Genomic DNA, 15,340 nt, shown 5'->3' with positions numbered 1-15,340 from the left:
GACAAGGATGCCTCAGGTAGAGGAACAGTTGGAAATTGCCATTTCTTTACTTCTAAACAATTTAAAAGACTGTAGTCACGTGTTTTCAATTTTAGCGGGGGACAGTGGAAAGTCATTTTTGTATGCTTCCGTGCTTTTTGTTTTGCACTCAAAAATCAGTTTCGGGGTCGACAAAAAGATTTTGAGCGATTTGTTTGCCGCCAATGAAAAGGTATGTTGTAAAAAGTGTTTTATAATCAGGTCATTGGAGTGGAATTGGGCGGGAATATTGTGTGGACACTGGTCGAGTTTTTGGATGTGTTTTGTCCGAAATATTCACATTTCTTGGATAAAAAAGTGTTGAATCGGTCAAAAAACATGAGCAAGGAATGGATGGATAAAACGACATTGACATTGGAAAGGTGAGTTTGTCTGTAATTTACGAACAGCTTTGCTCTTTCCATGCAAACAAATGTCGTCAGGTGGGCTGCAAATTTCAAATTAGGAAAGAATTCATTTGAGGGAGACCTCATTCGAGAGGTTTATTAAATTGTCTATTTTTAGGGCTTTTCATATTTGTTGAATATTCGCAAGACTGTCACTTGTTTTCTTTCTTTCTCGTCTTTGATAGCTGAAAATGATCGGGAAAAAATCCTGCCTTCACTGGGGAGGTTGATATGCAGTCTTAAGGTGGGTTTTTTGAGATATTGCAGTTCGCTCAACATTTTATATTCAGTCATAAAGTATATTTTGTTCGGTTCAGTGTGGCGGGAATCCAAGCATTGCAGCAAAAATTCATAAAAATGATCAAAGACATCAAAGTCATTCTCAGTTTTTGAAATTAAGGTGCTGATTACCAAATCCCCCTCCAAGTCGACCCCTACTGACGTGCGCATCGACGTCCTCTCGTGCATTAACCTGCTTCTGTCTGTGAGTGAGGGTCCCATCACGACTCGGAGATTGATTGTGCTTAATCTCGCCCTCAATGGCTGTCGTAAGCTGGTTTTGCTTAAATTTGTCTATTTCAGTCACTGAAGGGCGTTGATTTTGCTAAAATTGAACGTATTTTGTCCCGAATCGAGTTTCTTTACAAAGTTTTTTCGCTGTACTTAAAAGACAGTCATTTTGTAGATTTCGTGAGGTGTGTGATTCTGGTTTTCTTTTGTGGCACCTCTCTCTGTTCGGCGAAATGTTTTACCCTGCAAGACAGTCACACGGGGACACACAGGTTGACTTTATTCTGTATTGCTTTCAGTGTGTTCTGGCAGTTCTTCGTGACATTCTGCGTATTTCTTTCCTCCATCCTTCCTCTGACCAGTTGACATTCTCCAGTCAAGTTTTGTGTTCAAAAATGTTTTCTCTTTTCGAAAAGGTTGTTTTCAGCAGTTTTATTTGAGAATTTTTTATCCACGTTTTGTGCACTTGTTGAACAGGAACTTCGATATGCTTCCCACATCCATCTACAGCTGGGCAAATCTTTCGAATCAACCAGCAATCAGGATTTGAGGAGTTTTCTGACCTGGGAATCCTCGATGAGTCTGCCTGACTGTGTTCTATCCCTCAAAGGTGTGTTTTGAGTAAGTACAACAGACTACCTCGACAATTACTTGGATTCTACTTTTTATACATTCACGGCAATGGCCCTCCACGACTCCTCCACATACCAACGGATGGAGATCATTGCGGGGTCAAAATATTCCGTGGATCTTGTCAAACGTCAACTTCCTCGGCATAGCAATGTACTTTTTTTATTAATTTGGGAAATTGACGTTCTGAATTTGATAGAGAAATTGGAGATTTTGTCTCGGATTATTGTTATAATTTGAATAACCAGGTTTTGCCCCTTCTTTTGTTTTTTAGATTTTCGTGCAGAGGACGAGTCCCAACAAACATTTGATGACCATTGGGATTGACCAGATTTCCAACTCAATACGGACTTACGGCAACGGAATCATCAACACAACGGTTTGTGTCCAACTTATACTGCAGGTTAACTTTATTTATCAGTTTTTGTGTGGAAAGTTGTTCATTTTTTCACAGTTTTTGTACGATTCGCACATAAAATCGCGCGTTTTCAAAGTTTTTTTAAACTTGGCCATTTTTTGTAGGAAATAAAGTATTGCGAGGAAAACAACTCCAAAAATGACTTGAAAGTATTTTGCATCATTATTTTGAGTACCCCTTCAACCGGGCTGAGAGATTCAATTCTGAAATCCGCCAACTAGGAATGGAGGGCGGGAAAACATACCTCGATCGATTTCGTGTGCTCATAACCCAAATCGGTATTGAGGCTTTCCGACTGTAGGCAATGCACTGGCTTTGGTTAGACTGATCAGATCTGGGTCGATGCACATTTCTGGCGACTCTGTGAAATTTGTCCCCAATTTAAAATCACGTGTTTCCTTTCCTGATATGGTTTCGTCCGACGGCTTTGGGCCGACTGTCGTTGACGCTGCACAGTTATTGCCCACTTTATAGTCCAAGGAATCTACAGGACGTGCTTTCGTCACTGACCGAGAGTTCTCCGGGACACAACGAGTACTTTAAGGTATTTCGGAGATTTGTGTTGGAGATTTTGGGGGATGTGTTTTCGGCGGAGTTCAGTTCAGTCAAACATGCTCATTTGGCCGACTTTTACATGATTTTGCCATCCTCAGTTTGCGTGACGTAATAATGTAGACATTGAACTATGTTGAGTATATTGTTTGTTGCAAGGAAAAGATCAACAGGAAACAAGTCGACGACGCCGTCTTTTCGGACGACGGATTTGCTTTGGGTCTAGTTTTGTAGTTATTGAAGGACTTGTCTTTATTTTGCGGGTTCTCGGCCAATTTGACAAGTTTGATTCTCTTCATTGGTTTACGTCTGTCTCGGAATATTACTCCAAAGAGATTGTTCTGTTGTTGAGTTATCGCTAGGAGAAGGAGACTGCCAATCGTGCTATGAGACAGGATGCCAACTTGCAAAAGGCAATGTCTCTTACTTTGAAGAGACTTGAGACTTTTAAACAAGTTGTGCTTGTTTTTAATCTTTAGGAATATTCATTGCTCTATTTCTCGATTACTAGTGCACGGATATTTTTTTAATTCTAATATTACTAATATTGATTATTTTTATATATTTGGGAAAGTTATGTTCTGAATTAATTAATTCATTATGCCTATTAGTTGCAGCCTAAAAGTCAATTTATATACTTCTACCACTATTCCCAGTAGTATGAACCTCGTTGATAAGTCATATTTTAATGTGAAAATATTTTTATAAAGTTTACAGAAACAGCGAAATTTAACGCTGACTATTTGTTTTACTACTATTTAAAAATGATCTTTACTTATTACTAACATCAGAGCTTAGAATAAGTATTTCATAAGTTTAAAATTGTGGAAAGTCCGTGAGATGTTGATTACTTTGAATGCCTAGTGATTTGGTGACTGGTAGATTTTTATTCTTTGAGGATTGGAGCATTTTTTGTCTTCAAATAAGTGTGTTTGTGACCTATATGTCGACCTATATGGTTAGTCCTGTTAGGTTTTTATGCGGGCGGATCTCTTAAATGTTTTAATCAGTTGTTTTCCAGCTATGTACTGTGTTAGTTGTATTAGCTTCGGTTCAATGTTGTTGATCGATTGTGATAATAGTGGTTTTAATTTAGATCAAAGAATTAGATGAATTGTTACATTTAAAAATTTATAATTTTAATGAATTAATTTTATAAATTTAAAATACAAATCATTAATTTCATCACATTTATTCAACACATGCCCGTAAAATATTTCTTACACCCAAATTCTTCGCATTTTTACGAATGCAAAAATTGCAAAGTGCCCTTTGCTAATAAGGACGACATCAAGTCATATGTTTATAACGGCACGGAAGCTATCGGCTACCTTTTTTCAATCGTTGTAAACATCAAATATGGCAATGTACCTTTTATATCACATTTCTAGATAGAAAGAGTGGAGATGCCCACTGGTACTCACCTCATTCAATATGCTTTTTGTCGCGGCTGCAATACAAGAATTGGTTTCAGATTCGAATACGCCTTCCGAGACGATCAGCAGTATAAAGAAGATATGACAGTCATCAAAAAAGAATTTATTCAGTCTCGGGTCGAGAACTTGGGGTGATTTATACAATTATTCTATATTTTATTTTGAACTTTTCATGTCGAATCGTTTTATTTATTAAAAGACTTTTCCACTTTTTAGTTTTGTTACTTTCCGTCAGTGCAAATACTATCCTCGCCGGTGTTCTAACAGAAACACAGAAATTGTGTCATCCCCCACTCTGTAGGACAGTCGGGGCCAATCAAATATTAAATTTGATGAGTCATCACATTAACAAAACATTATCATTAATGTGACAAACAAGTGTTCATAAAGCACCAAAATAAACATTAAATCGCATATATTTATTTTATATTTTAAGTCTCGTTTTTGCTTTGTAGTCAATCAGGCCGGATAAACTAGCAACTTTGTAATCTACAAGTAGATTTACACGGAGGGTAGTTATTTACTGGTATTTTAGACAAGGGACTGTTTAATCAAAAATCCATGCCAACTGATAATTAGTTAAACCACAAACTTCAAAAGTCGTTATTTTTATTATTAAAATAAACAACATTAGAAAAAATTAATGGTACACGATTCTCAATAACCACCATAATTACGGTTTTGTGTCTCAGACTCGCTTCAATAATCAAAATAATGAACATATTCATACTCGGCCTTTATAATCATCGACACACTCACAACTAATAATGTATAACAATAAGTAATTTTATAAAATCAAACCAACACCAAAATTAAATCAACCACGTTTGAATATGACACGCTACATACTTAATTAACACTTTGTAAATAAAATTTTATTAATTTATAATGAAATCGCTGAAAAGCAAAATTATTAAAAAATCTCAAATTCTACGTACTTTTCTAGTCTTTTTCCCACTGGGAACCGGAGTGGCATCAGTCAGAGAAATAACTTTGAGTCCCGATTCTGCCAAACCGTCCACAGCAGCCTACGGGCAATATCCCCAACCAATACATCTCTCCCATTGCTGAAACCCCTCAGGAACACCCTTATCCCGTCTGTGAATCCGAGTGACACTATTCTCTAAAATTACTCCACTTTTTCAAGAAAACCTTTCCGACCGCCTTTCCGGCCAATTGGGAGGCAATTGTGGTCTTTTTCTTGGCATTTTTGAACCCTTCAGTTCCCTACAAATGTGGGATTAGTCTTTACCATAGTCCGATGGAATATCATTCGACCACGCGAGTTGGCCAGAACCATGTGACAGTTATTTTTAGAGAAGGTCATGTGGAGGATAGGCAGCGAGGTGAATGGAGTACCATCGAACGTCATTTCTGCCGGATTGGAGCGTAGTGCTGTGTTTCTGGGTGTAAGAACTGACATTTACTCTATATTTTCCATAAATTGATGTTTTGCTGGACTTAGTTGTTTATATCCGTCAGGTCGGATTTCAGTAATCTCGTTTTTGGGAAGATTATACAACAATTTTAAATGCTCTTTATTCGAGTGCATCGCTCGGATAAAAAGCGTCGCAGTGCTTGCTTTTTGAGTAAGAAAGTTGAACAATCCGTTGCACAACAAGTTCATCGGATAAGTGTATTAGGTATTTTCAATTTTATTTATATATTATTTTATTTAGTTGACCAAAGGACCATGGTGAACCAGTTTATTAAAAACACCGTGATTCCCGATACACTTTCCAAGCGACCGAGATCTTTTCAAAAGGTTCGATCCTACGCAAAGAAATCATCATGGAGCAGTGTTCTAGATGTCCTTTTTCGGAGAGCATTAGGTGCCCCTTTAGCGTTTCTAAATCGAATTGAAAGCCTATACCAGTGTCTGAAAAGCACGAACTTCGTCAATCGGCAGTGTGGCTAAATAACTTCTCACCAGTTGAAGAAATGCTGTGCTTAGTCCAATCTGTACTTTGGGTATTGTGAAAATAAATGCAACTACTGCAATTCAGGAAAAGGCCATCTTGCGGCGACACTGCTGTGGAAAACAACAAATCCGAAATCTTTGTCCATGACAAGACCGATTACTCTTATCGACGTCGCAATAACGTTTCAGAGTCGTTTGAAACATGTCGAAGTGGAAAAATTACAAATCGACTTAAAAATAATATGACATAATTCATTGAATCGTTTCTATCTACGTGACATTAAATATGACATTAAAAGGCCAATTGACTTATTTTCCACAAATTTTTTAAAGTATGAATAATCTTGAGATCACCCTAGTTTTTTTTACATCAAAGTCTTTACTCATTAAAGGATCAAAAATATCAGTTCCTTCAATTTCATTATCATGGTGTTCAAATATTAAATTTTCGTGATTAGAATCTTAAAACAATTTCGAATGGTTTCAGTAGATACTCTACACAACCCATATTAACAAACAAAATTGCATCTTTTAATGTCAATTTTTTGTATGAATTTTATACAGAAACATTTTCTGTATCGAGCAAATCAGTTAAGTATTTCAGCTTTCTTCTCATGAAATGAGTCTTGTATGTTTTTATAATTCCAATATCCATTGGTTGAAGTAATCCAATTGAAATTTTAGGAAAGAATAAAATCTTAATACAATCCAAGTTTTTAGGGATACAATGTGAAGACAGTGTTCTATCAGTAATAAAATGTTCTTTTTAATTTTAAGCTGGAGATCAGAACTAATAATCCAATAAATAAAAATAGATCCAGTCATCCAAGCTTTTTGTGAGCTATAATAGAGACTAGACATCCATAGTCAAAATTTCTAAAGCATCTAGGCATATTTTGTTTTCTAATCATCGCTGGTTCTAAGTTGTGACTTTCGGCCATGTTTGAACAAAATATAATAGACACACGGTCTTTATAATTTTGTATCCTTGGAATCGGTTTTTGCATATGCTTTTCGATGGAATAAGCTTGTAGTATAATGGAGTTTCATCCAGATTATAGATTTGATCAGGCTTATACAATTTAGAAACTTCTTTCAATTCTTGACGAAAAGAATTAATGTCAACTATTTTATCAGTTCGCATCTCTGTGTAATTTTAGCATTCTAAAATCATGCCTCTTTTTGAATTTTGCCAGAAATCCATTAGAATTTCCAAAGTTACTAAGTTGTAACTCTTTGGCAAAATGCGCAGCCTTACATGATATTAAAGAATGATTAAAAAAACCGCCTGGAAATTAAATTTCGATTAATACCTTTAGACTCTAATGTATCCTTCATTCTACCAATTTTTCTTCGAGCATAGGAAATTTTTGTTTGTGAGCAGCTTTAAACAAATTTTTGTAGATTTTTGAATCCCGTAAAATAGAGTCTTTATTAAGCAGAAGATTATTAATCGTTTTTCTCGAGATAGTTTTGCGGAATTAGAATCTGCCAGCCAAAAGCTTACATTTTCTTCATTGTAGTTTATGATTTGTGTTTTTTCATAAAAAGTGAGCCGAGTATACAAGAAATTTTATAAGACATGTGATTGAAAAAATAGTTTAAAACATTAAGACATTTATCGACTAAAGTACCAGTTAGTTATAATCCTCGCGATCCTCGATTCATTTCGCAAGCGACAGAGATCCTTCTGAAAGGTTCGATCCTCTCGACGGTGATCTGTCTGGGACGACGATGTCTCAGGGTCAGAGTTCTAGTTCTTTTTTGTTAGGCATTAGGTGCCTCCTGAGCGTTTCCATATCCGATTAAAAGTTCCAGATGGTATGGTGGATCACATAACGCCAAGAAGGTAAGAGATCCCCATTTTTAACTTTGTCGTGCCAGAAGGACTCGTTGCCTCGCGGGCAAAGGAAAGATGACGAGAATTGAAAAATAGTTTATTTTCTAATTAAAAAACCAATTAAAAATTGTGGCCAATTTGAAAATCGGCTAATTTACTAAGAAAATTAATTTTTTCTAGTAGATTGTTAAAAAAATTGGTCAATTTGCGAAAATTCACTGTCTATAGAATCTTATAACCATATTTTATCAGTAGAAATATGTTCAAAAATTAATTTTGATATCGAAAAAATATTGCAAAAATAATGAGAATAATAAAGAAAGTCATTGTGATCGAAGCCACTTGATCGCACTTATCTAATAGAACAATTCTCACTCTTATGCACCACTGTGTTGTCTGTCATCTGGGTCATTCGTGAATAATGAAAATTGTTAACAAAAATTCAAAACAGAAAAAAATTAATTAGATATTGGAATCGTTACTTGTTGATGTATTGATTTCGATATACTTTGGCAACAGAGTGTCCGGAGACATATGGTCTAAAATTATTCACAATTGCTATTTATTGGATTTAGCTGTTAAAATTATTTTAACAGTTTTATTAAAAATTACTCATTTTTACTGTTAAAAACTAAGATACAAAATCAGTGCAATCGCAGTTCGTCAAGGTCGATCGGGAGTTGCTCATTCGTGTTTATTTTGTAGAGGATCATGATATAGAATATGGACAATCTCAAAGTGTCAATTCTAGACAGTTTCTTTTCATATGAAAATTTGGGGATTAGGTCTCGTAGTTGGTCGAATGCTTGGTTTAGACTAAACATTCGTTTCCTTTCTCGTTGGTTTGCTGCTTTTCGTTGAATTGAATTTTGCATTCTTTTTCGTTTTGGTTTCTTTTTCTCAAAAAGACAGTCCGAACCAAAACCCGAGTTGTTTGAAATGGAATGGACGGGTTCTGGGATGTATGCTTGCTGAGGATACTCGTCAACAGGGAAATTATACTGACCTTCCCCATAATATTGCAAATTTCCTTCGATGTGCGGCATTTTCTGATAAGTTAGATCAGGGTGGAAGTCAGTTAAAAATTCTGCTTGATGTTTTTCTATTGCATTTTCATTTTCAGAAAAGTCAATCGCCGAAGGAAAGTAAATTGAATTTTCTTGGTGGTGTTGATCCACGTTTTGCCTGTAGTCATTCCAGCCATATTCGTCCATATTTTTCTTTATCATTCGCATTAGTTTTTTTATTCTTTTTTTGGAGCGTCATTCCCGTATGTTCAATTGGATTTCGATCATCGTTCTCGGCGCATTCTTCCCTATATTTACAATAATATGAACAATTTTTATTTTATTTTTTCACTTTTTGTATGTGACGAATTTGATCAGGACCTCATCTAAAGGAATTTTTCCATTAATAGAGGAAACAAGTTGTGCCTTATTGGTCTCAAAATAAGTTTTCCGCTTCATATTTAATTTCAGAGATGAATTTAACTGTGCCCATAAAAATGAACATGAACAGTTTCTAGAACAAACACCTCAAATTTTAGAACAAAAGTTTTCTAAGAATTAAAAATTGTTTTTATATTGATTTTATATAATTTTGGAATTTTTAATTGGAATATTAAGCAAGTTAAGGAATATTTTTTATTTGGATTACGTAATGATTTGACCAACTGACGACGGGACTTTATAGTAATTTATTGAAATCAGTTTGATTGACCATTCGATACTTATTTTGAAATCTTGAAGTTTTTTAAGGAGCATGAGGTGGTTATGTGAAGGGTTTGAAAATTTGGCAAAAAAACCTAGTTAGTTTATGATTTTCCAGAAATGCTTAATAATAAAAGTTAATCGGACTAGTATAGGTTGAATTCTGATTTCTATTTTTATAAATGAATCTTGATTGACTAGAAATTTTATTGATTTAGGAGAGCGGGTAATTGTCTTGTTTCCAATCCTCATACCTCGTAGTCATGCATCCCCTTTAGCTGCACTGAATAAAGCTGGTGGGAGAAAAGGTTAGTTCTACAGCAGTCTCATTAATCCGTGTTTTCAACATTGTATTTCGTTTGATTAGACTAGAAGATTCCAACAACAAACTGCCTCAAGAACCTTGTTGTTCGTCTGGAGTCTTTTGCCTGCATGTAGTATGAACTGAATTCCGCCCATACATACAAATATGCACTTTGCAGGACTCCAAAACATTTGCTCTAAAGGAGGGTGTTGAGGCTAAACGTGGTCATTTGGTTTATCTTTCCATTTTGGATTAATTCCAGCTTAGTGATAGTTGCTCAAAACTGTATATGAAAACCTAATAATAATTGTATTTCAAATTCAGTTGAATAAAAATTATTTTGGATATTACTGTCGATTTGTAGACTTGAGTGTGATAACCATTATCATTAATAATAGAAATTGTTAAATAAATCACAGGACAGACTGAAATATACTTAAAGAGATAAGTTTACTTATACAGTACGGGGGACTCATCGACGGGGGCACAAAATGTACTCAAGCTAAAGTTTTGTAGTTTTTATCTCACCACAATCTGTTTTTTGATACAAAAATTGTTTAATAATTAGTTTAAAGATGGAGATTTATAAAAGATTGGACGTGATTTTTGACTTAATTGATACTCAAAAATCTAACTTAAATATGATGTCTAAGGAAATGCACCCGTTTATGTAGAATTTTATTATTTGGACAAAAAACGACTAATTAATAAAAAAATGTTTTTTATTATTTGTATTATTAAATAAATATTATAGTGGAAAACACACTTATAAATACTAAATAGTGAAATCAAATAGTAAAATGGTATAACTTAGATTAATATAAAATTAGGCGAATAATTTGACAGAAGAACAAATCCTCGGTACATTCAATGTTCTCTTATTAAGAGAATTCAAAGAAGCCTTTTCGCTGTTCGACAAAGACGGGGACGGGACGATAAGCACGAAGGAACTGGGGACTGTGATGCGATCTTTAGGACAAAACCCGACGGAGATGGAGATAGAAGTGATAATCAACGAATACGACATTGACGGGAACGGCAACATTGACTTTCCCGAGTTTCTGGAACTCATGTCCAAAAAGTTGTTGGTGGAGGACTACGAGGACGACATTCGGGAGGCCTTCCGTGTTTTCGACAAGAACAATGACGGCAAAATAAGCGCAGAAGAACTGAGGAATGTCCTCACGAACTTAGGGGAGAAGATGACGGACGAGGAAGTCGAGGACATGATCAAGGAGGCCGACGTGGACGGGGATGGTCACGTGGATTACGAGGGTTGTTGGTTGGTCGCTTTATTTTAGAATTCGTTGCTATGATGTCTGGAAAGTGATCAATATCTTTATTACTTTTCACTAATAAATGTATTAATTACTTGATTCAAACAATAATATTAAATCAGGTTTTAATTCTTGGTATATTGATTTATTGTATTGGCAATTTATGTTTGATTCTAATTAGTACTTCAGTAAAGACCGAATTTAGCTTATTTTAGTTGGTCATCTTCTATTTTGACTTTAAATCACTTTTTAAATACTTAAAATTACTCAATCAATCAAACATAAATAAATAATCGTTAAACAGAAGTGGTGACAATGTACAAGTTGTCGGAGGATGACGTCAAGTAATGAAATAATTAGCAATTGATTGTTTCCTTTCGAAATACTAGTACAGATTTGCTAATAATTCTCCAAATTATCAAAGCCAAATATTCACATTTTTTGGAGAATTTTACTTGTTTTGAAGGTGGATTTCATCAACAGACAAATCATCTTAATCGAATATTTAGAATTTCTCTTTTTATAAAATTAAACGATTGCCTTTTCATGCTCCTATATCTGTCCTCGTCATAAGGTCACCACTCTTATTTTGGCATGACACAATCGATTAAATTTTCATTATTCAAACTTATTTATTCTAAACTAGGCACAAATGGAGTATTCTGTTACTCTTTTGCCAAACGTTTCACTTCTAAACACATATTAGACTCACTAATACCGACATGTTCATCAATTTTCGTCTATCCGCTTTTTTAGTATTCATGTTTTATAAAAACGGGGAACGCGATTAGTCCTTAAGCAAATATCCCTGCTTTTCCATATACTGTTTATTTTCTGGAAAACACTCGGTCCAATGGCAATTCGCCTCTTCACTATTCCGATTAATCAGGCATCCTTGAAAGATAAATTATTGAAACTCTATTTTCTCATTCCAAATTTTTAGTTCAATTATTAGCAGTCGTCATAATTTTAGTCTTACTGACATTCAGCAGTAAACAATAAGCTCTCTTCTCTGAGTTTTAAAATCAACTTACTGAGGCCATCCTCTGTTGTATTGGCAGCATAGTGCAAATTATTTATTTTCCTGCCTCCAATTTTCATCTCTACATTCAATACAATATCCAATTTAGACATAAATATTAAATAAATGGAAGATATTTAACAATCTTGTCTTACTCCTTTACCAATACTGGGTATCTTTATATACTGGTTCTTGGTCCTTATAAAGAGATTTGATAAGAAATATTTAAATGGGCATCGAATACAAATTCATTTAAAGCGGACCACATCTTGTCGTGTATCAAAAGCTTTCCGATAGTCAATGTATACACTCTTTTGGATTCATGGGCTTTCTCGATAATCCATCGGACATTTCCTATATTGTCACGGGTACCCAGTTCCTTCCTGAATCCTGCTTGGACATTCGGTAAAATCATTTCGACATGTTGTATTCTTAAGAAGTATTTTGCTGGCGTAAGGAATTGAGCAGTCCTTGCTATCGTTTTATCCAGAAGTGGGATAAATATAGATTTTTAAAAAAATTTACTAAGAACCCATAGGACCAAATAACAAACGTCGATAGGGGGGATACGGACATTTCGCTAAAAGGGAACATCGTAAAACACAGATTGGGTTTATTAGGACATGTCGTTCGTTCTGATTCATTAGAAAGAACTATTATGCTGAGCAATATTACTGGGAAGAAAAGTCCCGGTCGACCAGGACTCGATGGATATCAACGGTAAAAGACGTCACGGAATTGCCTTTATTAAGGCTTCTCAAAATTACGAATGGCCAGAAGAGGCTCATATTTAGGGTTTTTGTTTACGGATCCATCATCAAGTTGAAAAAATTACATTCACTACGTCAAAATATTTCTCTTAAAAAACAAACGCATAAATATCCATTGAAACTGTTAAAAAATAGGATTATTATTTTTTCAATTAATTCTATTTTATCCAATTATTCGATAAAATAAACTATATTTCACGTGTTTGGTTACATGCAGGTTTCTTGTTGCACATTCTTATCATTTAAATATCAATATTTTAAATATGATTGTAGCTAAAAGAATACGTCGTGATTGGAAGAAAGACGCCTGTTGGGGACGAAGTACCACCCCTAGTCAAAATGAACATCTTTTCAAAAAACGAGGTCACTGCCAAATCCAAATTCTGGTCTTACATGCGGAAATTAAAGAAAATCAAAAAATCTGGAGGCGACCTTATCCAAATAAGGAGGTCGGATTTTATAGTGTGATGGTCATAGATCCAATCCAACAAACAAGTTGTGCGAAATTATGGCATCTGGGTGCGTGTTCGCTCACACAGGAACATCCAAAACATGTCCTTCGAATTTCGAGACACTTCTCGTGTGGGGGCTGTCACCAAATGCTGTTGTTTTGGCGGGTTATTGGTGTAGATCAAACATTGGCGGGAAACCATTCAGCGAGGTCATACGCGATTGATATCATCAGAGTGGAGGTGGTCCCTGCTGGGGAGTGTCGACGGGATGCAGTGAAGCAGTTTCATGTAGTGTTGTGTTGTATTGGGTCGTATAGAATCCAAAGTTGAAATATCGGCCTTATAGAAATGTGAACAAGGCACTCATTGCTAATAGGTTCAGTACTACCAGGCCTTCTACTTATTATTAATGTCTTTTTCTGGTTTTAATGTCCTTGTCTTATTCAATACGTTGTCAAATTATTCTTGAGCGTGTTCCAGTGGTTTTAATGCTAGGAGTCTCGAAGTTAGTGTTTTGCTAACATATACTTGGTCGTGAATTAGTGCGCATTGATTTTGCGTTACGCCGATTTCGTGTTATTTTATGAGTCCTGCAGCTAGCACAAACAACAGTGCCTTTTCAGGTTGTCTTATATGACCTCGGGGAGTGAATATCAAATTTAGGCGGATTAAAAGAGGACCAGGACAGCGATGAGCAGTTGAGTGTTTATCAGCACAGCAAATATTACAGAAGGGGGAGATGTCCATTTTGTGTGAATAGTGGTTTAGTGAGTGGTGATGGCCAGAGCAGAAACGAGCAAGGTTTACTTAAGCGGAACAGTCAAGAAACATTTCTGAAGAGTGAACATTCGGTGGGAGTTTATTGAGGATCGAATTAGGCTTGAGAATTGCTGACGTTGAGATGGAATCGTGAATTGTTTTCATTGGATGTGAACATCTGTGCAGGCCATAAATTTTAGCAAGGATCCGGAAATATAGAATCGCTGGCCTATTCTTTAGTGAACGACCATTTCCGTTTAGCACATTTAGAGTGGAACAAGCAGTCAATTATGAGATGCGTGTTTTTTAATCTGGAGATATTAAATTTCAACATGAAATTTGGTATGAAAACAGCCTAATGAAAACCACATTTTTGAATCTTTAGTCAAAGAACAGATTTGGGTGATGACTCGTTTTGGTCATCAAGAAACAACTGCATTGAATGCATTTTTTAAATAGTCACAAAAAACTACTCAATTAAAATGGTTTTCAGGACGTCGCCCTTGCACACCTATTAGCCAAGGCATGCAAGTTCAGTGCAGGGTAGTCAATTAAGTTATCAAAGAAGATGCACTCGACTCCGCAACATTTGGCTGAGAGTAGTAAAACTTGAACTAACCTCTGTTTTGAGGTTAAAATAGTTGTCGCACTACATCTTAAACACAGGGAATAAGGCACGTTCAAACTGATCGCAGGCTTTTTCAGGACACTCTAAAATATGGAGAACCGTTTCCGGTCAACGTAGTAAAGAGTAAAGTCAGACTCTCTCCCAAACTACCATATCCAGTTTCTGTCGTCACTCATAACCTCGAGGTAACGATAGTTGAAATAGAAAGAGCAGACGTGGAAGTTTTGCTTAAAATAAATGTCAAAAATTAAAAGGAATGAACTATCACACTGATTTGTGTCACAAAGAACCGACTGTCGTCCTCCCCAAAATCGGAGTGCTTATTATCCTTAATCGACTGTTCTTTTATTGTAGCTTTATGGAAGCTAATGCATCAGAAGATAACTTTCCCATCATTCTTGACATATAGACTCTACATTGTTCAATCATTCGCCCGTCCTTTAGTGACAGCTTCGTCCTTTCTTTTTATTTCGATCTCATAAACAATTATTAATACCGCCTAATGAAAACCACTTGGTCGTGAATTTGTGACGCCAATCTCACATAAGATTATGAGACCAGCAGCTAGCACAAACAACAGTGCCTTTTCAGGTTGTCTCATATTATAGAACGAGAATTACGGACAATCATCTTAATAATGTTTTAATTTTAGCGTCAACGACCCATGCACCTAATATTGATGAATTCT

The 15,340-nt window shown here is 35.5% G+C and overlaps 1 protein-coding gene across 1 annotated transcript; it reads right to left on the bottom strand.

Moving 5' to 3' along the window:
* Positions 1-8,376: 8,376 nt before the first annotated feature.
* On the bottom strand, positions 8,377-8,961 carry LOC115229730 (protein lin-32-like). The gene has a single exon (XM_029800041.1). It carries the CDS (start codon positions 8,959-8,961, stop codon positions 8,377-8,379), a length of 585 nt encoding a protein of 194 aa, XP_029655901.1.
* Positions 8,962-15,340: the final 6,379 nt, after the last annotated feature.

This window comes from Octopus sinensis, unplaced genomic scaffold (assembly GCF_006345805.1).
Source record: "Octopus sinensis unplaced genomic scaffold, ASM634580v1 Contig13644, whole genome shotgun sequence".
Taxonomy (NCBI): domain Eukaryota; kingdom Metazoa; phylum Mollusca; class Cephalopoda; order Octopoda; family Octopodidae; genus Octopus; species Octopus sinensis.
The sequence above is the reverse complement of the archived record's forward strand: the minus strand, read 5'-3'. Positions and strand labels throughout refer to the sequence as shown.